The sequence below is a fragment of the Branchiostoma floridae genome, chromosome 3 (genome assembly GCF_000003815.2).
Source record: "Branchiostoma floridae strain S238N-H82 chromosome 3, Bfl_VNyyK, whole genome shotgun sequence".
Classification (NCBI taxonomy): domain Eukaryota; kingdom Metazoa; phylum Chordata; class Leptocardii; order Amphioxiformes; family Branchiostomatidae; genus Branchiostoma; species Branchiostoma floridae.
This window is the reverse complement of record NC_049981.1, coordinates 21,862,882-21,889,641: the sequence shown is the minus strand read 5'-3', so window position 1 is coordinate 21,889,641 and position 26,760 is coordinate 21,862,882. Positions and strand designations below refer to the sequence as shown.

The following is a 26,760-nucleotide window of genomic DNA, read 5'->3' as shown; positions in this document are numbered from 1 at the left end:
TGTTTGTACAAACAGCCAGGGCTGCCCAACTAGCCATTGCCTATTGCCAAGGGATATTAAACCCTGAGAGAGAAAATACATGTTGCATATAAAATCACTAGCATTAGCTTAGAAGCAATTATTATAATGTTACAAATTTATGTCATATATTACTTTATAGACCTTTATTGTACATTTATGCTCATACAAGCTTAGTGCAGGTCATGGTGATAACTGAAGTCACCATTTTTGATACAAGAAAAATGGTATCATCTGCAGAGACTAATATATGCAGGTTCAACTTCTCGCTACTTACAGAAGACACTTATATTAGTTATAAATATAAGGACAGATGGAATCAATAATATATGATTTACCTAATTGCATTGAGTACTATGAATATTTCTGCGCTGTAATTTGAGTAGCGGAAATTAGGGAACGTGTCTTGTATATAATCATTGAAGGTTTATAAACTACAGTCAATACATAGTAAAGTGGATGTTTGATGTTTTGATGAATGATTGAGGTTATCTGTATGAAGCATGTACCATTTCATCTCATGTAACTGCAACTGTTGTTGTCATCTTGTTGACTTTTCTGATAAAAAGTTTATTAATTTTCGATGGCACCTTCGTTATCTTTTACTGCTGTCAATGCAAACGGATATAGACTCCCATGACAGAAAGGGAATTTGAACAGTGCATGCAAAGCATACGAATAGAGTCCACACAAGGGTTGCTCTAGAAAATATTAAACTCAGGATGGGAGTCAAAAGAAAGGGTATCTTACCATGTCCATTCTGTGATACTGTGAAGTCTTTTTATAATCAGTTATCAGGGACTTCATTTTGTAGTAGAAGGGAATGGAAGGTTTGAGCAGTGTTTGAGTTTGCGGTTAAAACAACAACTTCTTTTTCTGTTTGCCAAACCCGTTCACCCACAAGCACCTACTAGTTTTATGGTCTTGCGGGGTTTACCGCAAATTGGTTATTATTTTGTCACCATAATGTTGTACCTATAGGATGCCTCTGCCTCTAAATAATCAATAGAACTGCAGTGCACTGGATATCCTTCTCTGGGAAACAAAATGGTCAAGTGAGGATGCCGTATTGTTTAGGAGGCAGTTTAATAGGTCTTCTTTATGACCCTTGCATGCCGATTCAGTGAGGATTGATCGCCGGTTTCTTTTTAACTTTCCAAGAAAGCAATGAAACCGTTGAGTCCACCATGCTGGGAGCTTACAGCTATTGCCTTTCAATCAGTTGCGCTTTAGATTGTGTCTGATAGAGAAAGGGTGACCCGCTGTGACCTTGCTTCCTGCCTTGGTACAATGTACCTGTTAGCTGGCCAAGCGACATTTTGGGGGAGCACGAGGCCAAGACTGTCAAGTTTTCTGTCACATATATCCCCAGTGTTAGAGCACTGCATTTATCATTTACCAGAATGGAGGAAGATTTAACTTTCCATGCAAAATGATGAAAACTTAGGAAACACAGGATTGACTGTTGAACTTCTTCAAGTTGGTATTAAACCTGAGTATATTTATATCAAAATGGGGTAGGGAATTTCCCGAGCAGCCTCGTAACCCCTGCTTCGCCTATTGAGTCAGTGAAGTCAAGCTTGCCTAAGCTTGATGTTTCTGACTTAGGGAGAAGAAATGCTGCTACAGTTATCGCTATGGGCCGCTCTTCATCTTCATGATGGTAACATCAGGCCCTACGAACCTGATTTAAAAAAAGATATATATATATCAATGGTTTATTAAGTGAAAGTAGTACAAGAAGTCTGTAACTAGCAGCTAAGGCACATATTCTATCACATACTTTACAAACAAGTTAATGCACTGCTGGCACTGCCAGTTTTTTAGAACTAGGATCAAATGGACCTAACCCAGTTCCCATTTGAATATCATGATTGATCTAGGAAAATTAAGCTGTGATCTGCTTTATGCTTTGAAGTGTTGATCTAAAAAAGCAAGACTTGGGCAGTATATCTAGTTATTTCTAATAAGGATTTGTGATATTGAAAGGAAGCACCTCTAAAATATTTCATGTTTGACAAAGGATCATTATGAAATGATACTGCCTGACTTAAATACTTATGATAGTCATTCATTGTCTAAAACTAAAGAACATCACAGATAAATTTGGAACAAAGACAACAGATAACTGAATATTGATTCAAATGAAATTCTGGGGATGGTCTGTCTAAGAGCATGTGACTTGGAATAAATAGATAAACCAGTTTCTCCATTTTGCTAAAAACAGAGTGGAAAAAGAATGCAATGTGTTGTATTCTGTCTATTCAAAGATTCATTTTGGCAAATTTGGCCTATATGACTCACCCATTGAACAATTATGATAAACAATATTTTGCAATATACAGTCATTCGTCAGTCACAGAACTCCTGAACCTCAGTGACACTTTAGATTAGAAGGTCTTTCCTATATTCTGCTTCAAGCGTTTGCAATAGATTTTTCATTAGGTGTGCCGATAAGTGGATCAAGTCATTACTGGTATTCAAATCACCCAGCGTCACACTCTCTAAGTCCCACATGTACTATGTTATGTGGTCGAACCTAAGACTTTGGAGGAAGCATGATGCTCAGGCCCGGGTTGGACAAGTTTTCATGTGTTTTTTGGACCAGGTCATTAACATGATAACTATTGCATTAGACTCTCCCCTGTATTGTGTGCATGTTAAAAAAATTGCTCATATGTACAAAAAGCCAATATCCAGCCTAAGCTTTGATAATGTATAGGCAGAAGAAGAAGAAAGAAAAGTGACTCATCTTGTCCAGCAACTCATTATGTTTTTCCTTACAAGTACATAATCATGTAAAACTGCAAGATTTTAGATGAGTACACTGCCAATTCTGGTTGACCTGCACCGTAGATCAACATTATAGACTAATGTCATTCGTTCGAGATGTGCATTGTTTGATGAAACAGAAGACAGACCTGAGTGCATGTGTGCCAGGGTAGATCAGCATGACATTCTGGATCTATGGAGAGGGTTTGTCTAAGAGCATGTGACGTGGAATAAATAGATAAACCAGTTTCTCCATTTTGCTCAAACGGAATGGAGATTTTAGCACTCTAAGGATCAGCAGTCAGTCACAAGCATCAGGGGAAGTGAATTTACATGTGCACGTATGTGTAGTCTGTGTTGCAATCTCCTTGTTGAACCGACCATGCAGAAAGATTGGCAGGAAATGGTATCTTAATCTCTGCCTTTTTCATGCCAGATCTGTACAGTCACGTAATGCTGGGATAACAAAATACAGCCATGCAAAAAGGCAGCTTTTAATACCCAATTACCTTTTTTTTCACTTCGGATTACCTTGACAGCTTGAATGATCAGAAAAGTGCTACTTGAATACACATAATGTGGTCGCAGTTGAAGACAATTTGTTCCTCAGAGAGAAGAAACATGCCGCTTTATGGGCATCCATAAAACCCTTGATAGAAACAAAGCTAAAAGGAGGATTCCCTAATGAATATCTGATCACGTCACAGGGCGGTGTGGTCAATCCACGCCATTACAAGATCAGTTGGCCCAGTGGACAATCTCAGGGAAGGTGCAAATGTCAACACTCTATCATCGTAACATCCTCGCTGCAAACACCTGTGGCATACTGATATCCGGGCACTCAAGTGATACCATCTGCAGTGTAACTCACTAGGAAACCCAGGGCTTAGCGTCAAGTTTTCTAAACTTTACTTGTCCTGTCGAGCAAGCACATAAAAGATTTACTTGGCTGAACCAACTTTTGACTTTCCCAAAATTTAGATCAGCACCAAGGAAAGGGATAGTGTTAGTATGATTGTCTATCATCACTATGGAAAAGGACAGTGTTAGTGTGAATGTCAATGAGCTCCAAGGGAAAGGACAGTCTGAGTGTGATTGTCTATCAGCACCAAGGAAAGGGTCAGTGTTAGTGTGATTGTCTATCAGCACCAAGGGAAGGGACAGTGTTAGTGTGATTGTCTATCAGCACCAAGGGAAGGGACAGTGTTAGTGTGGATGTCTATCAGCACTAAGGAAAAGGACAGTGTTAGTGTGAATGTCTATCAGCACCAAGGAAAGGGACAGTGTTAGTGTGATTGTCTATCAGCACCAAGGAAAGGGACAGTGTTAGTGTGATTGTCTATCAGCACCAATGAAAGGGACAGAGGGACAGTGTTAGTGTGAATGTCTATCAGCACCAAGGAAAGGGACAGTGTTAGTGTGATTGTCTATCAGCACCAAGGGAAAGGACAGTGTTAGTGTGATTGTCTATCAGCACCAAGGGAAAGGACAGTGTTAGTGTGATTGTCTATCAGCACCAATGAAAGGGACAGAGGGACAGTGTTAGTGTGAATGTCTATCAGCACCAAGGAAAGGGACAGTGTTAGTGTGATTGTCTATCAGCACTAAGGAAAAGGACAGTGTTAGTGTGATTGTCTATCAGCACTAAGGAAAAGGACAGTGTTAGTGTGAATGTCAATGAGCTCCAAGGGAAAAGACAGTGTTAGTGTGATTGTCTATCAGCACCAAGGAAAGGGACAGTGTTAGTGTGATTGTCTATCAGCACCAATGAAAGGGACAGAGGGACAGTGTTAGTGTGAATGTCTATCAGCACCAAGGAAAGGGACAGTGTTAGTGTGATTGTCTATCAGCACCAAGGGAAAGGACAGTGTTAGTGTGATTGTCTATCAGCACCAAGGGAAAGGACAGTGTTAGTGTGATTGTCTATCAGCACCAATGAAAGGGACAGAGGGACAGTGTTAGTGTGAATGTCTATCAGCACCAAGGAAAGGGACAGTGTTAGTGTGATTGTCTATCAGCACCAAGGGAAAGGACAGTGTTAGTGTGATTGTCTATCAGCACCAAGGGAAATGACAGTGTTAGTGTGATTGTCTATCAGCTCCAAGGGAAGAGCCAGTGTTAGTGTGAATGTCTATGAGCTCCAAGGGGAGGGACAGTGTTAGTATGTTAGATGTATCTTAACATCTAGCAATGGACTTCTTTTCTTGTTGGCTCTATTTTTCTGTATTTAACAATGCATGATACCATGAAAAAGTAGCAAGTAGATCAAAATCTCAATCATGCATAAACCTTACTTGCCCAATTGGTGTTCGGTACAGGTTTGAATCCTGGGAGCCAGGATACCAGTTCTATCAATAGTGCTGCTAGTGTTTCACTTGAACTAACTAAGTGGGACTCCTTGCCACCAAGTACTGTAGGAGCATTCTCACTGGATAGCTTTAAACAAATTAAATGCGCAAAGGTTAGGTGTGATAGGTTGTTCAGTGTAAAATACACACGTTAAGTGCAGCTGCTGCCATGGCTCTAAAGATTGTGGGTTACGCCGAAGGTCGGTTATACCGGCTATATAGATACAGATACTGATAGTGTTCTCCACAGGCAAGACATGATTAATAGTTTCCTCAGCAGGAGAAACCTTCACAACACTCTAGGTCATTCTGTTCCTGCCATAAAGAAGTTACAATCTCACTTTCACTGGATTGATGGTGAATGGATCCTACCCAAAGAAGTTACTCATAAATGTAGTTTTTGTGTGAGATACATTTTGTACATGTAGCTTGTATGCAGTCCATTTCATCAGACATTTTGTAGGCCGCCATGATATTATGTAGCATATCATACTGAGTGTACCAGACCAATTTAGGCTCAAATGTAATCTTACGCCAGAGCTCAAAACTTTCATCCAAATCCTCAGCCTGTGTTGAATGATCTCTAGTTTGTAGCAAGGACAATTTCTTTTGTCACCAAAAGGTGCTTTCACTAAATGGATAACGTCTTGCCAATGGGTTGTAACTTAAAGGCTGGTGACATGACAGGCCCATTTGAGAAGTACTTCTCCTGTCAGTCTCCTTCTCCATGAGTGACAAACATCAGACTTTTTTCAGCCTTGTTAACTGTGGCACAGTGGGAAAAATAGCGGGAACAAAGTTTTGCAGATTTCATAACTCTATAGGAAATATTTACTTTCTCGTAAGGTTAAACTTTGAATAATTATATCACATGTGTCCACTGATCACTTCCTGTCACTCCTTGGTGATGTGACAGCATATGGAAAATAGATAATTGCAGAAACAGACAGACAAGCAGACCAAAAACAGTTTCTTCCAGCCTCGTTCTTCATCGTATCGACCCCCTTGAGTTTCTGTCAACCAAGATAGATTAATGACTAATTCTACCAACCCCACACCCCATCACTCCCACTATTACAACCTTTAATTTGCCCTTTATGTCCTGACATTTTGTGGTGAGATGTGCCTATATTACATGATGTCTATAATAAGAAAAACGTCAGCAACACATAGTAATGGAAGAACAGGCATAATGAACACAATACTATGTAGTAGCTACTGTATGTATTTTGTACTATGTACTACATAAAATTGTGTATATAAACTTTTAAGACTAGTTAGGACGTTAAATGATGTAAACTGTATTTACATGTACTTTGTCTGACCCTTGCCTCTTCCCTCATGATATCAATGAAAAGCAGCTTTCATGAATAAGCAAGGCTCAAACAAACAAACAAACAAGCAAATACCTACTAGTAGGTGACAACCTGACAGTGAGAGGTCATTATTGAAGTTGATCAGAAAAGGCTTCAACTGTAGCTATCATGTCTTGGCAACATTGTTGTTGTTGTTGTCCTTCTGTCTTGAGACTATACATAGAAAGCTATACCCTGGGATATATTTGTTTAAACATTTGCTGACACAGTGTTGCAGGTATTTCCTTCTCCCTGTAATTTTAGGGGGATGTCTTGAACATGGATGAAGATTTATCATTCGTCGATGGAAGCTAGACGAAGTTGGTTGACCCAAGGGCTTAGAGATGAGACAGAAAGTCTAGCTATTTCACCAGAGATAAACTCATTTCAGTTGTGATATTCAGACATGCATGTACAGTTGATATGGAAGGCCTCTGAAAACATTTCCACCGTACTGATGCTTAGTTTGCCATCTGGGAACGTATAAATTCATAAGCGGTACCATGTGTCACCATTGCTGTGAAAACATCTTGGCAACATTGCAGTAAATTTGGCACTTCTCACCAGAATTGCTAAGATTTTGCCCGACTAATGCACATCAGTTGGTCTGGGAAAATGTGTTTTGCTGGAATAAAGCCCAGCAAAATTGCTCCCCACTGCAAAATCACTGAATCGTGTCTCATAGAGAAGACATGAAAGCTTGAATTATATCATTTCTGACTGTAATGTTCCTCCTTGCATGTGTTATATGTATGATGTTTATGCAGGCCACACCATATTGTTGGGATTTTTGTTTAGTATTGCTTTCTACTGTCATTACAAATCATACATTCATTGTATTATTTTGATTATATACATATACAACCTTGTCTTGAATTTGTCTATTTAACCTTGTACTTAGAATTGTCAATTCACTTCATTCACATATAAATTATCAATTTATCATCTTTCCAAATATAAATCAGTGTGGCATATTCATTTTGTGAAAAGTCCATGTCTAGTACTTAAAACCTCGGATAAAAGTTTCCAATGCAGCTGTGAAGTCCAAATTCTCAGTGGCCCATGATCATGAGTTGGTGATAAAATATATCAATTATCAATTTATCATCTTTCCAATATAGATAGTGTGGCATATTCATTTTGTGAAAAGTCCATGTCTAGTACTTAAAACCTCGGATAAAAGTTTCCAATGCAGCTGTGAAGTCCAAATTCTCAGTGGCCCATGATCATGAATGGAGTTGGTGATAAAATATATCAATTATCAATTTATCATCTTTCCAATATAGATAGTGTGGCATATTCATTTTGTTAAAAGTCTATGTCAGACTATAGTACTGGAAACCTGCTGTCTAGTCCAAATTCTCCATGAATGGAGTTGGTGATGAAATATGTCAATTATCAATTAATATAATTGTATATAAAATGTATCTTTAGAATATAGATCAGTGTAGCCTATTCATTAAGTGAAAAGACCATGTCTAGTACGCGGATGAAACCTCAGATAAAAGTTTCCAGCTGTCAAGTCGAAATTCTCTGCGGCCCACGAATGAAGTTGGTGATATCAATTATCAATTAATCATCTTTCCAATATAGATCAGTGTAGTATATTCATTTAGGGAATGGATAGTGAGTAAGTGTGGAAACGCCCATGTCTTAGCACTGGAAACCTGGCATAAAAGTTGTCACAACTGTCACTTGTCAAAATTCTACGTAACTTCTCAATTAATGATTATTAATTAATCATCTCTCCAATATAGATCAGTGTAGCCTATTCATTCAGTGAAAAGTCCTTGTCTAGTACTGGATAAAAGTTTCCAACACAGCTGTCCAAATTCTCCTTGGCCCATGAATGGAGTTGGTGGTGAAATATGTCCCAATCACGAGGCCGTTGGTAAATGAAGTGTGTAAGATCCTGCGGAGGACAAGTGCGTCACACAGAACCTCCCGTACCGCGCGGCATAAAGGCGACGCAGACAGAGATTAATCAGCAGCCTGCCGGGTCGCTGCGTAAAGACCGACGGTGTGCCGTCTGGCATTATAGAAATCATGAACCTGGCTTCGGAACTGCGTCATGTTCGGTGTCCGTGTGGGCGTGTCCCTCGCGTTTGCCTGTGGGGAGCTTCGCGGGCCATATGGAGCCATCAACCGTTCTCTTTGTTGGTAACATCTTGTTACAGTCAGGCAGTGTGGGTGAATGGACCACCTCTTGACATATGTAAAGTTACCTGTACGTGTGGCACCTACCCAATTTCTGAGTGTACATGCGGTGTAAAGTATAGCTGCCTGTTGCCTACCCCTTTGTCAGGGACCCTGCAGCAGTATAATCAAATTATAGATACTTTCTACATGTAAGATGTATGAGAAATGCCAGCTCTAGTATAGCCAATGTCCCAGAAATACCACCCAGGGGACCATACTTCGATAAGTGGCCCTTTTGAAGAAGAGCGACTCACAGCATGACTGAGGCATAATGGTTTCGGGAGGAGGTGGTTTAATGTCAAATATTTTTCAGAATTATTACTATATAACCCCTTGATACATAGGTTAGACTGCCAGGTAGTAAGTTACGCAAAATAGCAGTTACTGAACTGGATATGATTCAACCAATAAGCAATTCTACAATGATTGTATAATTCATTTGAAAATAGGCGATGTCATTTTCCTCACTACTAGTAAATGTACTCTGAACAATGGATTCACTCAATCAAACTTTGACAATATGAATATGTTTCCAATTTTCATTTAGCCACATCATGTCAGACAGATTTGACAACACGTTATTCATAAGTAGAACCTGTCTTTGTCTAATCAAGACAGAATTACTCTATCTGAGTTTATCAAGGTGCACTTGCCGTGGGAGCTTGATTCATAATTACAGAGTGATTTTCACATGGCAGTATGACGTCAGTCGGATGGATCTTCACTGTCGTGAGCCCGCCCTTACATGTGTATACCACAAACGTGCCGGTAATGCAAAAGTTTTTCAACATATCCAACACAAGCTTCAGATGGTCGTAGAGGGATTTTCAGTACCTATGCTTGGGCCTAGGGGTGGGTACCGTTATGGTGTGCTGGTACAAAACTGAAAAAATCAGTGGAATGGATGTTGGACTGGTTCGAAAATGAACAGGTTATACTGGCAGGCGTTCTTACAGGCCAAATAAGATAACAATAGCAAAGTAGAGGAGAGTTGATAGTCATTTTTACTGACTTTCTTCAGTCAAACTTGGTATGAAACTGATCGAAGCGGTTAGTGTTGACATGTCCGGCCGATTTGAGCTTTCATGAATAAACAAAGTTTCAAACAAACAAACAAAAAGACTTCAAATGATGTAAGCTGTATCTCTGTTGTATACTTTGTCCAACCCATACCTCTTCCTTCATGATTTTAATGAAAAGTGGCCTGCAGGCCGATTTGAGCTTTCATGAATAAGCAAGGGTTCAAACAAACAAAAACCACCTTGAGATAGATGATATCACATCCCTCATCTCCCAAGACTCTGGTGCTGTCAGAGAGCAAGCATGTAGTGATGGATTCCTGCATTTGGCTCGAAATCCTGACAACTTAAGGCTTTCTAAGTAAGAAGCAGATTGGAGTTAAGAGTTTCCTCCCCTTGGGTGATTGATTCTTTCCATTAAGGTACGGAAAGGTGCAAGGGAAAGATTTAGGCACATTTGCCAGGAGCTGCACCAGACTTCCCCAAAGGAGGTCACATTTGATTCGATATCTCCCTTCTGTCGTACAGCGCAAGCTGTTGCTGTGCAAGACGGTTTACATGTAATGTGCTGGCCTCTGAGGTATCTTTGATGTAGCTGAACTCTTTTTGTTCATGTCAGATCATCGGCTTTCTGCTGAGTCTCCTTTAGGTGGCACTATAAACGTAATGGTTTTATGCCCCAGAAACTGTTAGCAGGGGATATTTGATATTGATTTATGATACTGGTAGGTGTGTCTTGCTGAAGTGTTCATTATTGTTGGCACAATTAGGTGCTGAAAATGCTTTTTTTTGTGGTTACAAAGAAAATTGTATGCAATTTGAAAAATTTATAATTATGCAATATAATACATGGTCGATAGACAAGTATTTGCTACATGCAAAATTGCAAGTTCAGAATAATTTTATTTGCAAGTCTTGAAAAATGCACGTATGGGAGTTGCACATTTTGATTAATTTACAATTACAATTTTAGATCCCAGGTTATTGAATTTACAATAATTACATTAAATCCCAGTGCATTCAAACATATCGTATTTGTATAAAAATGCATGTTGTAAGAATATGACTAAGGATGAGATTCAGTCCCTGATGATAACAAAACCCAAATGGACCATACACTCAGCAATATGGTATGCAGTTGTTTTGATACTTGTGTACAAAATACAGTAGAGCAGCTACATGCATACAATGTACATGTATCCTCTACTCTACCAACAATGTACATTTTATGATTATTATATTTCGTACTGTCTCATTTGCACAGTATACGCTTCTGAAGGCACAGGTGTCATGGTGAGGTGTGTTGAATACAAATGTACATAATGTTGCCTTGTAGTGTTATATGATGGTCGTTCAATTTGATGAAGGCAAGCACATATTACGAAATTCCCAGCAATTTTGTTCTTGTAACAGACTATTATCTTAATTGTACAGTTCCACACATAAACTTGCCAAAAAAGTTCTCTATTACTACAATGTTTCCCTGAGTGTATTGTTACTTGAATGCCATTCAATTTACAGTGGCAATAAAGGCAATCACATTACTATTGTCTATGGTGTATTTTTTTACCTAGATGTCTAACTTTCATCGACGATGGCAGTTAATGTAATATTGTACAAAATCTGGTTGCTTCGCTCAAGACTAAATAAATACAAAGCCTCCTTTCCAATGTCTATGAATTATGAAAAATGAAAATAGGCTGCCTGCTCCTTACATAAAAGGGCTTGCAAACCCTCATACAGAAGCTGAGGGTTAAACTTTCCACTTGCCCGTGTGTCTGTCTTGTGCAGTTTGATAGATTGAGCTTGAGTGTGTAATTGGGAAAATTCCCATTGCTCAGCTCCTGGCGCGATGGAAGGATACATCTTGAAATGGATGGGTGGAATTTGGCAGTTCAATCCTTCATCCCTGAATGGAAGTAACTGATTTATTCACAAACTTGAAGGAAACAGCCCATCACCACATCTGGCTGTATATCGTGGCATCGCGTGGTGTAACGGTAAGGGTGTTTGACTCAAAAGCCCAGAGGTCCTAGGTTCAAGTCCCGTGATATGCTATTACGTGTATGTTGTGCCTTTTGGGAAAGGCGCTTTTTGCAAATTTCCTCACAAGCTTACTTCCACTGTAATCCTTGTCCTAGTCGGCTGTACGTTCACCTTTGCACAACTCCTTATATAGCTCGGAATGTTGATGCATTGCGTGACATGTTGCCAATTATGGTCCCCCGTTCCTCGAGAGAACATAACGACACTTAATTAGATGTTCATCTTGCATGCCTACCTTGATTGGCGAAGGTGATGGATAGGCATACCGTCAGAAATGCGCAACACTCTCGGGTTAGATCACAATCGTGCCTGTGTTGTCAGCCATGTGTGACTACAATGCGGGAAGTAATAACGGTGACTGATAGCGTTCTCCCGGGCCCTGACAGAGGAGATCTGCATCTTGGTGATGCTAGTGTTAAGTCACGAGTCAAATATGTCCAGACTTCGTTTGGGATTCGAGCCCCGAGCTAGTAGACTCTAATTTGTTTGGCTGGATGAATAGTCATTTTGGTAGCAAGAATTTGGAAGATTGCACATCTACATGTCTTATGTGAAATATTTAGAGTTTATTTAGTGCATGCCAAGCAGATTCAAATATTACCAGACATTGTTTGGATTCAAGCCCCGAGCTAGTAGACTCCAATTTGTTTGGCTGGATGAATAGTCATGATGGTAGCAAGAATCGGAAGATCAACATTTACATGTCTTATGTGTTTATTTAGTGCAAGTCAGAGTCAAATATTACCAGACTTTGTTTGGATTCAAGCCTCGAGCTAGTAGACTCCAATTTGTTTGGTCGGATGAATAATCATGATGGTAGCAAGAATTGGAAGATAGCACATCTACATTATTGTCATGCACATATACATGTACGTGAGTTTATTGTCTCCATAAAAAATGGAGATATAGTTTTGGGTGTGTCTGTTTGTTTGTGTGTTTGTCTGTGTTTCTGGATTTTTGTAGTCAGCATAATTTAGTGCAAGTTTCTTTCACTCTGAGGTGAAATGTGTCCTGCATATGAATTGCAAAAACAGACAGGCAGATAATAACAATATAAAACATTCACAGAGGTAAAAATATTGTCAATTTGAGTATCAGTTTACACTAACTATGCATCCTAATAATTATTGGTTCTATTGTACATGACCAAGAACATGTAATACTATGTAATGTGCATATTAACTAAATTGTGTAATTGTTTGATTTTTGCAATAACTGCAAATTCATTCTGGCTTCAATCCTGCATGCAGATTGAGTTAATATTGGTCATAGGGAAGAGGCCATTTCCTATATAGTCTGATACATATTGTATTAGTATCATATCATCGTTTTTTTTTCCTGATTGACCTGTGTATCATATTACATTATCATTGATCAGTATGGATACTTAGAAAACAAACCATTTACCATAGATTGCCGGAAACTCAGTTTGTGAAATCAAATAAAGCTATATCAGGGTTGGACAAGTTTTCTAAAATTCTCTTGTCCTATTGGGCAAGTACAAAATGTACATTAAAAAAATTTACTTGCCCGAACCAACTTTTCACTTGTCCAAAATTAAGATAAGTTTTTCTATATATTTTCACTTCTAGTATACTGGAATTCTTTTATAGTGTTCTCCATTTTTATGCATTGACAGATGCTTGATGCCATGAATGTGCAAAGTAACAAGTATATTAAAATCTCACTCATTGAAAAGTCTTACTTGCCCGATGGGGCTAGTAGGGTACAACATGCACTTGCTCGATCAGCACTTTCACTTGCCCGAGACTGTGGACATGTCCAACCCTGGCTATATTCATTTTTTCTGGTAGTCTAAGAGCTAGATTGAGGGTTTGGGCAGCCGACATGTCGACGTGAGATTAGGGAGCAGACAATCACACCTCCGGCTTTTCATCTTGGCATGACAGGCTGATCAGTCGAGAGCAGGTCCATAGCAATCTCCATACCTGCTACTGCAGGAGTACATACATGTAATAATCTGCATGCTGACTTTGAGACAGGGATGCTCTTCAATAAAGCTGCCGTTCAGGGCAGTCGTCAGTGTTGCGTTGCACAGTGGAGGGCTTGAAAATGAAATGGGAATATGATGATAGTGCCACCTTAAAGTCCTTGAAAATCCCCCTTTTTCTTGAAAACTTTGGCCTAATCTGGAGACTTTTGGGGTTAGAAGGAACAGGTAGGGTCTATATGAATCATGAAATGAATCAGTTCACCAGTTATGTTGATGTAAGGACACTCTTACATAGCTCAGGACAGATCTGAGTTGTTGTCCCCTGCAGATAGATAGTTTACATGTAGTTGAAAACTGGGTCCAAGGTAGTGTTTGTGTGCTTGAATTAGCACTTGTCAGAGTTTGAGCTAAACAACTTCATTTCCTTTTCATGGTTATCAAATATACCCTTATGACTTTCAGTCAGGGGGAGAATAATTTTCTTAGTCAATTTTTATTTGAAAATGTAAAATCTAGCAGAATTAGACCAGTTCAATTAATTAGTTTTTTTAGTCTTAAGTTCCTATAAATTATATAATATGTTAATTTATGTTTGTGATCAAAAGGAAAATATGTACCACTATACCAGGTTGAAGAATTTTTATGTTACTTTTGGACTCTTGACAACAAATTGAACAGTCAGCAAATCGGACAGTCAATCAGTATCGAAGATGATGATGAGACATTTATTGTATTTGACATGTTTGATTTGCTGTCAGATGTAATACAAGTATAGGTCGATGACAGTTAGACATCCAGGTAATAAGATTTACAAAAAAAAACAGTTACTCAAGCAACTGACTGTTTCCAAAATCATACATAATATGGAATTACAAGTAGAGATGGGGTTTTATTTTGTCAAAAGTTTGACACCTTTCTTATTAGAAGAATGACTTGTGAGTTCAAACTTGCACTTGGCTTCACTTGCACGTCAATAATGTCCTTCCTTGACCTTCCCTCTGCAGCCTAGTCCCATAATCAATACAAATTTGGGGCCAAAAGACCACCTCGGCGGGGAAAAGCTTACCAGTATCTGACATGTATTGATCACCGCTACTTTTGCAACAGAATATCTGCATGATTCTGCAAAATAATGTAACCTGTTTTCTCGCTGAAGTTCCCTGGCACAGCATCTGGCACAGCATCTGGCACAGCATCCTTTGCAAAGGGTGTAAGGTATAAGGCTGTTCATTCCTGTCAATAGTGTAGGGTATGCTATGCTATTCATTTCTTTGAATAGCTACTTTTGCAACAGAATACCTGCACGATTCTGCAAATTGTAACCCGTTTTCTTGCTGAAGTTCCCCGCCCAAAATACTCAAAACAACGGTCCATTTTGCAACAAAGAAATCTGTTTTGTGGAGTATTCGACTCCTACTGGTGTTTTAAAATCCTACAAGTCTGTACTATTGACTGTAAAACTTGGTAGAAATGACTATAGACTCTAGACTTGTTATTTTGCTCCACAGGTAAGCCCCGAACGTGTGAATGCCGGATCATATAATCTGTTCATTTTCTAATAGGTCCAACATCTGGTCCACCGAATTTTTTCAGGTCTGGTTTTTCCGGACCAGTCCAATAAGAAAAAAACGGTTTTGTACCGGTACACCGTACCGTTACCCAGCCCTAGCATCTGGCAGGGCATCCTTTACTGTCAGGTTAACGTTCCAAATCCTATATTCACGCCACATGATGGGAGACGGCTGCCATGCGTCTTCCGCAGACCTTGAATATCTGCATCTGAGCCAACTTTGTCCTCGGGGCAATGTTCCACCTCCTCTTTCTTTCACATCATCACGTTTTGGAACCTCGGTCGTGGCAACCTTTTAATACCTTCCTTTGACAAGAGGATTATGTTTTTGTCAGGGTTCTCGTGTCTGTCTGTCTGTGAACACAATAAACTATCAAAGGGTGTAAGTAAGGTATGCTGTGCTCAGGGCTGTTTCCAGGACCCGTCCTTCTGTCTTGGGATGGAAATTTGCTTGTTGGGACGGAAAATGATTGTACTCAATCCGTACGCAAAATTACATGAAACTGTTGAAAATGTACTTTTCATAAGCTTAAAATGATTAAAATGACATGTTTTACTAGAAAAATCAGCAACATGGTCTCCCAAACAACGTGTGGGACAGAAAAAATTCTAAGCTGGAGGCAGCCCTGGCTGTACTATTCCTTCCTGTCATTTGTCAGATTTTAATGTGTATCAGATTTTAATGGATGAAGATTTAAAAATATACAATGTTAAGCCTGTAAGTGATACGTAATTCAGCCTCCCCGGCTGCGATGTATTTACAAAATAAGCCATTCATTCAATAGTGCAAGAAAATCTCTTATTGACAGGAACATCCTGTTAGGGTCGGCAGGTTTTTACAAGGGCTGGTCGGGTAACCAGAAACAAATGATGTTTTTCTTAGGCCTTTATATCATCATGGTGGTATGTTGATCAACGCTTTGTGTTTTGCGGTAGTGCAGTGGGAGCACGACAAACTTTCACTGCTGCCATTTAATTTCTTTACGCCTTGAAGCAGAAAATGAGTCTGTCTGGCGGGGAGGGGGGGGAGAATGATGCAAGTGTGGACAAATTTGTGATGAAACCATTAGCTCGCCTCCTTTGCTGTACAGTGAGGTATAAGGCTAGTTCACCTTTATATGTGAGCTAACCTTTTTCTGTTGTTTTTTAAATCAGGGCATATAATGAATATCAAGTCGATGGACGGTGGACACAAATTGTCATGTTTTCAAAATATTGCTGTTTGAAACCGCCGTCTGTCAACTTCATACTCCTAAATTCCCTGTTTTTTAAAACAAAAGATATATGTAGCCCGGGCACGAATAAAGAACTAGCGATATCCTTGGGTTCATTTCCCCTTCCGTCTCTGATTGAGCCTGACTTTGAGTTCATTAAGATCCACAATTAGCCGTACAATGTAACAATGACCTGGTGATAGCTTATCCAGAATACAAGGACTGTGTAGAAAAAAAGCAGTACCTAGGAAAGCCTCAGGGATTGAAATTTACTTTGGGGAATTACTGCTCCTAGGGCTCCACTGATTTAATTTGTTGGCTCGTGGATTAAAAAAAGAAAAAACAAAGTCCGAGGACCAGGTGTATGCCTTGGTTCACTCCGTTACATGTATATGGAATGGACATATTCAAGTTTTCTTCCTTGCCTGTTGCATTTATGATGTCCGCTTGCTACATTTTCACTTTAAAAATCCTTGAACCAACATATTAAATTGCTGCTCCTAACCTGAGAATGTAGGTGCACAGAAAGCATTTGAGGTTCGGAACATCAAGTCTTCAGAGCATGAATCTGAAATTCTATAACCAAATTCAAAATTTTACAAAAGTACATGTAATATGAATACAACAACAGTTTCACTATTAGAAGTTTTCCTGACTCTTACATTGTCAAGTGTACTCTGCATATGCTTACTAATATAATAGCATTCTGTATGTACATGTATGTAGCAATCAGCAAATATCTTTATCATTGGGTTTACAGGTTCAATGTTGAGTGAACAGAATCAGCATTTTCAGCCTACACACAAGGCTCTGGCCACCTTTTCACTTTGTAGCTACCCTCTATATTTATCTTGGAAACTCTCTTGTACATGATAACTGGGTCTGTACAACCAGGTCACTGGGGAAACTGAAAGGCTTCGAGCTTCGTCGGGAGATGGAAGAATGTTGAGTCGAACGTTAATCCAATCCGAAGTAATCAAGTGAAGTATTATTCGTCTCCAATCAGCGTCAGTTTGAAACCACCTGACGAAAATCAATAATTGATGTAGATGACACTGACCTCGGCGGCCCCGCCGTGGCACCAGGGCCAAAGGTGAGGGGCTAGAATAAGGCCAGTCTACTGAATCCTGGCCTTCATGCATAAGTTGTATTCAGTATTACATACATTACTTTACATGTATAGGTAAGGCTGCGTGTCTGTACCCAACCCAGTACAAATAATTGCTTCAAAATAATTTAGTAAAGATGTGCTAGAATAGTCCCATAGTCCCCGACCCTCCTGTTGAGGATGGGACTAGGTGAGGTGATGAGGTGTGTGCTAGAATAGGCCCAGTCCACTGAATCCTGGTCTTCATGCATAAGTTGTATTCAGTAGACATACATACATACATGTGTAACCAAGTACAATACTGCGAAATAATCTAGGTACAGATCCGAAAGCCCAGGACAACAACGTATACCTTTATGGTATGTCTTACTACATGTACCTCTAATATTAATTGTGCCAAGGTAACAAAGACACTGAAAACAAAGCCACTGTACACAGATGTACAAAAGATGTACTCAGTCTTGGTGAAGGTTTGACTTCCAGTTAAACAATATCTAAAAGACAATCAGTCACTACAACTGGATAAGATGCACTGTACAAAATATGATGTAGTTCTGCTGAATAAGAGTGATGGATGTCACTCATAATGTCTGGAAGTAATCCTATCCAGTTGTAGCGATTGATGACTGTATTTTTGTTCAAACACTGCCCCTAGCTGCTGCCTGGTCCAGCAAGAGTACATAAGGCAGTGCTACAGAAGGGGCATGTCAGTCAGAGATATACTAGGCTGGTGTGTGATCCATGTTTGTGGGTGTCGCTTGAAGGACTGGGTACACGCTGATTTGAAATATGCCAAGCTTAAGCTTGCAGGCTGAAGTTTCCAGGGACAACATTGCTTATTGGTGCTTCTAAACGTTGGATTCAGAACCAATTGGTCCTGGGTTCGTTACTCGCCATGCCGGGGTGTTGTGCCCTTGGGAAAGGCACTTTATACCGCTTTCCCTGATGGTGGAGTGACGCACACCAAGCTCCTGAGCTAATCTGTCAAAAAGCATGCCCCAAACACCCACATCTGCACATTTGCCACCAAAAGCTGTAATGTTTTTTACTCTTTGCTTACTACAAGTACAACTGATGTCAAGAGATAAATTGATAAGTTTTAAAAAACTAGATATTTCATGGAGGTAATTATAGTTTTCTTGTTTGCTCGTGTACATACAAATGTAATGCTGGATGCATGTCATCATGATTATCAGGTACTATAGGAATGAACAGCATTTGTCTTTTTATTACCAGGAGGGAACATAAGGCCATTATGATACCAATTTAATTTTTTGGTTCTCGGATTTTTAAAGTGAATATATTTAGAAGGACAACATCATAACGCTAGAGGGTAGGGAGGAAACATGAGTATAACTGTATTCACCCCACAAAACTGAGTGCACCAAGGCACAAACCTGGTCCTCAGGCTTCATTATCATAATGCTTTCCAGTTAAGGGTTTTTTGAAAAAAAATTTAAAAATCCTAGAACCAACAAATTAAATTGGAGTGGCCTAATATAACCTTAAACATTTGACATAGCACTTACCTGCTGACTACTCGTCAATATTTAACCACTGAATGGGGAATGGCCCAGGTTAACAACTATGACACAGCCAACCAGATGTCCTGCCTTGATAGGATCATGCGGCTTTGGCTTTAAAGACCCTTGTAAAATGTGATTATGATATGTTCAAGTGCCTGCTGTATTGGGAATCTCAGATTTGCAATATGTCATGAAGGTGGTAAACCACATCATAAACTAGGCAAACTATTTGTTCCCAGCAGCCACAAAGTTATGTTTAGTGTTTTTTTTCCATTTTCATCATAAATTGTTTCTTAACCATTTGTCTTATATCAGTCAACATCAGTCACTTGACAGTATGATTGTCATGTTGCACCAGGGACAGCTATTTCGGTGTGAATGCTGTGTCATAATGTCCTTCAGCACCAAGGACGGCTTCTTGTGAATGACATTTAGCAACAGGGACATGTTGTCAGTGTGAATGTCCTTCAGCACCAGAGACAGTTGTGTCAGTATGAATGTCCTTCAGCACCAGAGACAGCTGTGTCAGTATGAATGTCCTTCAGCACCAGAGACAGCTGTGTCAGTATGAATGTCCTTCAGCACCAGAGACAGCTGTGTCAGTATGAATGTCCTTCAGCACCAGGGACAGCTGTGTCAGTATGAATGTCCTTCAGCACCAGAGACAGTTGTGTCAGTATGAATGTCCTTCAGCACCAGAGACAGCTGTGTCAGTATGAATGTCCTTCAGCACCAGGGACAGCTGTGTCAGTATGAATGTCCGTCAGCACCAGGGACAGCTGTGTCAGTATGAATGTCCTTCAGCACCAGGGACAGCTGTGTCAGTATGAATGTCCTTCAGCACCAGAGACAGCAGTGTCAGTATGAATGTCCTTCAGCACCAGAGACAGCTGTGTCAGTATGAATGTCCTTCAGCACCAGGGACAGCTGTGTCAGTATGAATGTCCGTCAGCACCAGGGACAGCTGTGTCAGTATGAATGTCCTTCAGCACCAGGGACAGCTGTGTCAGTATGAATGTCCGTCAGCACCAGGGACAGCTGTGTCAGTATGAATGTCCTTCAGCACCAAGGACAGCTGTGTCAGTATGAATGTCATTCAGTACGGAAGACAGCTATTTCTCTATAAATACCATTGAGCACTTGGATAGCTGTGTCAATATAAATGTCATTCAGCACCAAGGACAGCTGTGTCAGTATGAATGTCCTTCAGCACCAAGGACAGCTGTGTCAGTATGGTATGAATGTTTTTCTCAGCACAAGGGACAGCTGTGTCAGTGTGCCAAGATCTTGATGAATAGCCAGTCATGAATCATTACCATCTATTTTTTGTAAGTTTTGTGAGTTATGTTTATTCACTTCATTTCACATTATATGAGAGGTTGAAATGTAAACTTCACTTAGCATTTGTTTGAACTTGTTCCGTGAACCTGATGCTACCTCTTTGGAAAGAAGATTTAAGTATTTCAGTGCATTACATTAGGGCACTAGAATGTAAAGTTGATACCATTTAGTATGCAATAAAACTGGTAATGCTAGGTTTCTGAACTATTCTCTTGTAGCCCATATAAAGGCAGCAGTAACTGCAGTACTGCTGATTTTATGGCTGGAGGAAAATGTTGAATGCTTGGTTTGTTAATTGTGTGGCTGCCCTCAAACATGGCCCCTCCATTTATCTGAGGGACGTCCTTAGCCAAAGCTAGGTGCTCATGTACACCTGAGTGAGGTGAGGAAATTTGTGTGAAGTGCCTTTCCCAAGGGCACAATAATGGAGCATATCAGGGAAATCAAACCCAGGACCTCTGTGCTTTGAGCCAAACACCCTACCATTATGCTACATGATGCCACCCAGTTATGTAAGTTTTGTCATGTTTCAAGGGGGCTGAATGACGGAAAATGCTGTGCTTGTTGAGTGGTGGATTAACTCAAATAATTGGGGTTAGGAGTTGCATGATTGTGAATTGCGTAAACTCAGTGGAGAGGCCAGGAAAGTTGGTTGGAGCTGTATTTATGGCTGAAGCTATATGATTGGCTCGTTGGCTGGAGCTGTATGATTGGCTCATTAGCTAGAGCTGTGATTGGCTCATTGGCTGGAGCTGTATGATTGGCTCATTGGCAGTAACTGTATGATTGGCTCATTGGCTGGAGCTGTATGATTGGCTCATTAGCTGGAGCCGTATGATTAGCTCATTGGCTGGAGCTGTATGATTAGCTCATTGGCTGGAGTTGTATAATTGGCTCATTGGCTGGAGCTGTATGATTGGTTGAAGCTGCATGATTGGCTCATTGGCTGAAGTATCTGATTGAATGAACATGCTAGCTGTTCATGCAGTGTTCCAAACACTTGAGTCTCACAAGGTTGCAATTCTGACAGTATTTCTGTAGTAAAGAAAACAACAAAATATACAGTGTAGGTCACCACAGCAAATAAACGTGAAAATAGCATTACGTGTTATCAAGTTGATAATTCACTTGATTTCACATTATATGAGAGGTTGAAATATAAACTTCACTTAGCATTTGTTTGACCATGTTCAGTGAAGCTGGTGTTTGAGTTCTGCTCCCTCTCTGATAACAAGTGAAAGATTATTATAATAAGTATTTCAGTGCATTACGTTAGGGTGCTAAGAGGAAGGTAAAGTTTATACCATTTAGTATGCAATAAAAATGGTGATGCTGAGTATCCAGTCACATTTTTGGTATTTCGGCAGAGTCTTCTATTCTAACGGGCTCTCAGATTATGTCTGTAGCCATACCAATATCCCAGTGTATATTATATTTATAGCTAGTGAGTGGAAGCATTATGGAACATCTAAGGTAAAAAAATCAAGTCAATCCAGACCTCAAGATGATGCTTGCTGAATATATATAAAGTACTTCTCTTTTATATGCATTGCTTTTACAAGAAGTATTAGGATGCTTGATGGCCAGTCCTGGGAGAAGGCTTAGGGGGTAATCCAAGAATATAGTCTGAGCCAAGCATTGCATGCCCTAATGTTAGACCTGAGACTTGGATTATGGATTTTGACATTAGGAAGCCATTCCATGCTGTCAGAAATCCTTATTTTGTAGGCCTAGTTTATGACGAGCTCTTACATCTGTCGGCCATTAAGGCTGCTATCTGTGCCGCTCCGTGTGGTTGTCGTTATAAACTTCAAGGATTGTTGCGTTTTGGATCTGCCCAACAGAAGAAATACAAGGGAGCGGCATTTCTGTGACTGTAAGGGAGATTAACTGTTTATAATTCTGAAGCTGTATGATTGGCTCATTGCTAGAGCTGTATGATTGGCTCATTGGCTGGAGCTGGTGAGCTGTATGTCGTTATAAACTTCAAGGATTGTTGCATTTTGGATCTGCCCAACAGAAGAAATACAAGGGAGCGGCATTTCTGTGACTGTAAGGGAGATTGACTGTTTATAATTCTGACAGCAGCAGTGAATTCTCAGGTGGTTGCCCCTCCCGGCAGCCAGGAGCGAGGATTTGAAACATCCATCTGTGAAAGCCCCCTGACTTCATGCTCTTTTGGAAATGACGTGTAATCCATCACTGGGATGTCCTGTCCAGGATGTACAGGAAATGAATGCAGGTGATTTTTGACACAATGATGCAAGCATTAAAAAACTGGGAGATGAAAGAAGTAGTGTAATGCCAACCTTGTGATGCAGCGCCGTACTAAAGTATGAGACATCCACAGTGCAGTCACGATAGAGTATTTTTCATTATGCAAGATTTGCACATTCAGAATTTCTTTACTTGCAAATCTTTAAAGATAGCAATTTGCAAATTGCATGTTGCATGTGGGTATTTCCAACCCTGCTGAGTAAGCCATGGCTACTAATGACGTACCTTGTTTTAGGCACAATGTCATAGACAAGCAGGAACTTGGTTACCTGTATGTATCAGTTAAGTATTGTTTCTTGTTTCTTGACTCCTTTAGTTGTTGACAGCTCATATCTGCAACATCTACTCTTCCAGGAGTGATGGTTACACATAACACTTGGACACATAACAAATGGACACTTTATGAGCAGTATAAAAGTATCATAATTAATTGTGTTGCATAAGCAGCTGTGTTAGTAGAATCCTTGCATTAAGCCACAGATTCTCGATCTCTTCCTTTCTGAACTCCCTCTGTGAGTGCAGGTTGACAAAACCAGTACGATTCACCTTAAGTATCTTACCACATTGTTTTCCTTTTACGTACTTGTATGTCAAATCTGTAGACATTAGCGCCATCTTATTTAATTAGCATAAGCAGCCATGTTAGTATAATCCTTGCAGTAAGCCAAGGATTTGCGATCATTTCCTTTCTGAACTCCTTTAGATGTGAGCGCAGGTGTATCCGTACCTCTCCAGGTAATAAGGAAGCTTACACTGCCTTGAAGTAGGTCAGGCACCTCATTAAGCCAAATGCCCCCTTTATTCCCGGCTGTCACACGTTCCTAATCTGTAAGCGAAAGGTCCGTGGTGGTGTCAGGTCCAGACGAATCTATTTTAGCCGGTCGGGTTAAGAAGCATAATTCAGATTCATGGTCATGCCTCTGCTTTGCTGTGTTGAAAGTTTTTATCATCAAATCAGTTTGACCTGCTCTGAATTGTGTTACCCCCCCCCCTAGACATGTTTGTGTAACACTAGTTCACCTTTATCCTGCGGGGTAACCTGCATGTATATCCCTAAGGCTTGTTTTTGCAAAATAGGTATATTTAAGGATATCAAGTTGATGGATGGTCATTTCAAACTGCCATATTATCAGATATTACAATTTGAAACCAACGTCCATAAACTTGATATTCCTAACCTCCCCATTTTTAAAAACAGTTCTTTTGCGTAGTTTGTCATAGTCTGGAAAAGACTGACTGACAGAGAGAGAGAATATAGGTTACCCCATGGATAAGGTGATGAACTAGTGTTATGTGTACAGTGTATGTGAGTGTGTAAAGGTAAAAAAGATTGTACGAATAATAGCGTTAGCTGACCTGCAGCTCATTGTTTTTTGTATATTGTTGAAGGTTGATGTGAATGTGAATTAAATGTGAAGTAAAATTTCACTATAGTCTCAGACTATTTCTGATAGATAGCAATGTAGAAGACATGCATAAAATGTTATAGCTTGAATGATATTTACAGATTACAACACAGATCAAATTTTGTAATACTATGTAATACAACCATGACATGACTGCTACCCATTATTGCATGTTGAAGTCTCCTGTCTGATCAATCATATGCATGTACAGTTTGATTGATTGATGGAGAAAGAGTTTTACTGTAATAGTCTTCTTGTTCTTGTTTGTCTGCAATGTTTTATATGAATAAAACACACTGTGTCACAAGAATGCTACCTAAAACATAACCCTATAGCAAAGGTAATAAAGAAGTTGAATTGAATACATATATCTTGAAGACACTGTTGTATTTTGTTACATGTAGGTCCTACATCGCACTTATTAAGTGCTGCACTATTGATTGATGACAATGTTGAACAACAATTGTACATGGTACAATGTATTGCAGCAAATGTTAGACAGAATGCATTAAGAAATTAGAGATATGAAATAAAACTTAGACTTTGATATAGTATTATAACTTAGTCGGATTAATCATGCATGAGTCTCAGTATACAATAAAGCAGTATTCTATATAATTTTCTATTGTACTTGATTCGAAAATTGTGAATAACTTATTACTATATTTATGTACATGTATTCATGTACAAGTACAAGTACACCAGCATACCGCTACCAGTGTATGACCCACGTTTTGCAATCCAAAGAAATCAAATCAGATCATTACTTGGAATATTTTGGAAGATGTTGACCATTTATTGAATGCTAATGAAGACACTGTTGTGTTGCTCAGGTCCTTTGGCACCTGGATGTGTTCAGACGAAGCTTCCGCCAGCTGTCCGGCCATGCCTGCATGGGGAACTCCTGTATCTTCTGTGCGTTGAAGGTGGGTCTTACAATGTACATAATGCTGTGTATCATGATTGTCAAGTGTTATACAGATAAGTGTTGTATACCATGCAGTATCACATAGTGCTGCATAACAGTACACAGTACCTGTACTGCAAAAATCATTTAGGCTAGAAGCTACTCGATATCATAAATGTAATTCTGGACGTACAAGCGTAGGAAGACCTTGTAAAACAGTACTTCGAAAAGACGCTTACCGATCAGTAGAAGATCTGCCCTAGGTTATGGAGGATAGGGATGGATGTATAGGCAGGGAGTCATGTTCATCCATGCAACCAGCACGAACGGATGATGATGATGAATTCTGATTTATCATATTTATTTGGCAAGGATTCAGTCACCATCTCCTGCATCTGTATTCACAGACCTTCTTTTACTAGATTTAGCCCCTGCCTACATGTAACACTATTTTTGGCCTTTGTGCTGTGCAACCTGACTTTGAAAGTAAGTTGCGCCAAACAAAACATGGGTATAACATGGCACAACTGGGCAACTGCGAACCTGCAGACTAGAAGTATTGACCAAATACAATCATTAGATTAGTTGCATTGATTGTTGGAACAGTGTTTCAAGGTAGCTGAATTTTGATATAATCATCTGATTCAAGATGATATCTGGATGACAGGATGTTCCCAAATGTAGATGATACATGTACATTGTCCACAGATAATGCTTCTTATGTCAGATATTAATGATCATACCCTAATCTTCTCCATTTTGTAATCCAAAACCACTTCAACCATGCGGACAAGAACGTGCATCATACAAAAATGATGGAAAGGTTTACCGTATTTCAGGCTGTTCATTTACAAGGCTGGAAAACAAGGTCTATCTATGGAAGTAAAACATCACAAACAGAAGATTGCTTGTAAATCAAAAGTACTTCCCAGCTTGATATCTCCAGGAACTCTATGCCCTGTTAAAATCTTAAAGCAATCTACTCCATTTTGGGGAAGAAGAGTGGAGTAACATTTCATATGTCAAGGTAACGAATGCAGTCTGACAGAATCCAGCAGAGATCCTGATCGGAGCCTGTAAAATATTCCTTTGAACTCCTCTCAACTTCGATTCTTGTCTCTTTAGATCAATTAGATTGAGTTGAAATTCAGGATTCATAAGCAAGAGACCATTCTAACACACGCTCTAGCACCCTGAGTCTGAACCTCAACAGAGAATTTGATCCTATTAGAATTAGAATCATTCCATAATTGTCTTTAGGCAAGATAACAGTTACTCAAGCAACTTGATAGAATTTAGAAATAGTCAGATGTTTCAGACAGCTTCTACTTTCACTATCATATGTTTTAGACAGCTTCCGTTGTCTTTCACCAGTGACTGGACCAATGTCTGGATTTACCACCTTTTAAACCAAGACTCAGAATTATCTTTGCATCAGTTTCATATCAATTCAAAGAGGGTTGATAAAAGATGAAGTCAAGACGAGGTTGTATGCTATGCCTTTGTAGCAACCCGGGACAGTCTATTGTCAGTTGAAAAAAATTAGGGCTTTCCTGCTTGAGATTCAGGTAGTGACACCAACCATCCTTTATCTAAAGAAGAAATATGACACGGTAAGGCTCCAGACAGTGACGTATGATTGTGACAGGTGTTGTCTGCATGGTAATGTGCCCTTATTCTAGTAGGAGAAGCAGACAGAC

At 39.6% G+C, this 26,760-nt stretch overlaps 1 protein-coding gene across 5 annotated transcripts in view; it reads left to right on the top strand.

Moving 5' to 3' along the window:
* LOC118412009 overlaps positions 1-26,760 on the top strand; it is a 109,805-nt gene that overhangs the window by 50,318 nt on the left and 32,727 nt on the right. For all 5 annotated transcript variants that reach the window (XR_004830712.1, XM_035814586.1, XM_035814588.1 and 2 more), the window contains exon 5: positions 24,987-25,079. Coding sequence is in view for 4 of the 5 variants with exons in the window: in XM_035814586.1 (XP_035670479.1) it covers positions 24,987-25,079 (93 nt within the window). In the remaining variant the exon portion in view is untranslated. The remainder of the gene's footprint in view (positions 1-24,986; positions 25,080-26,760) is intronic.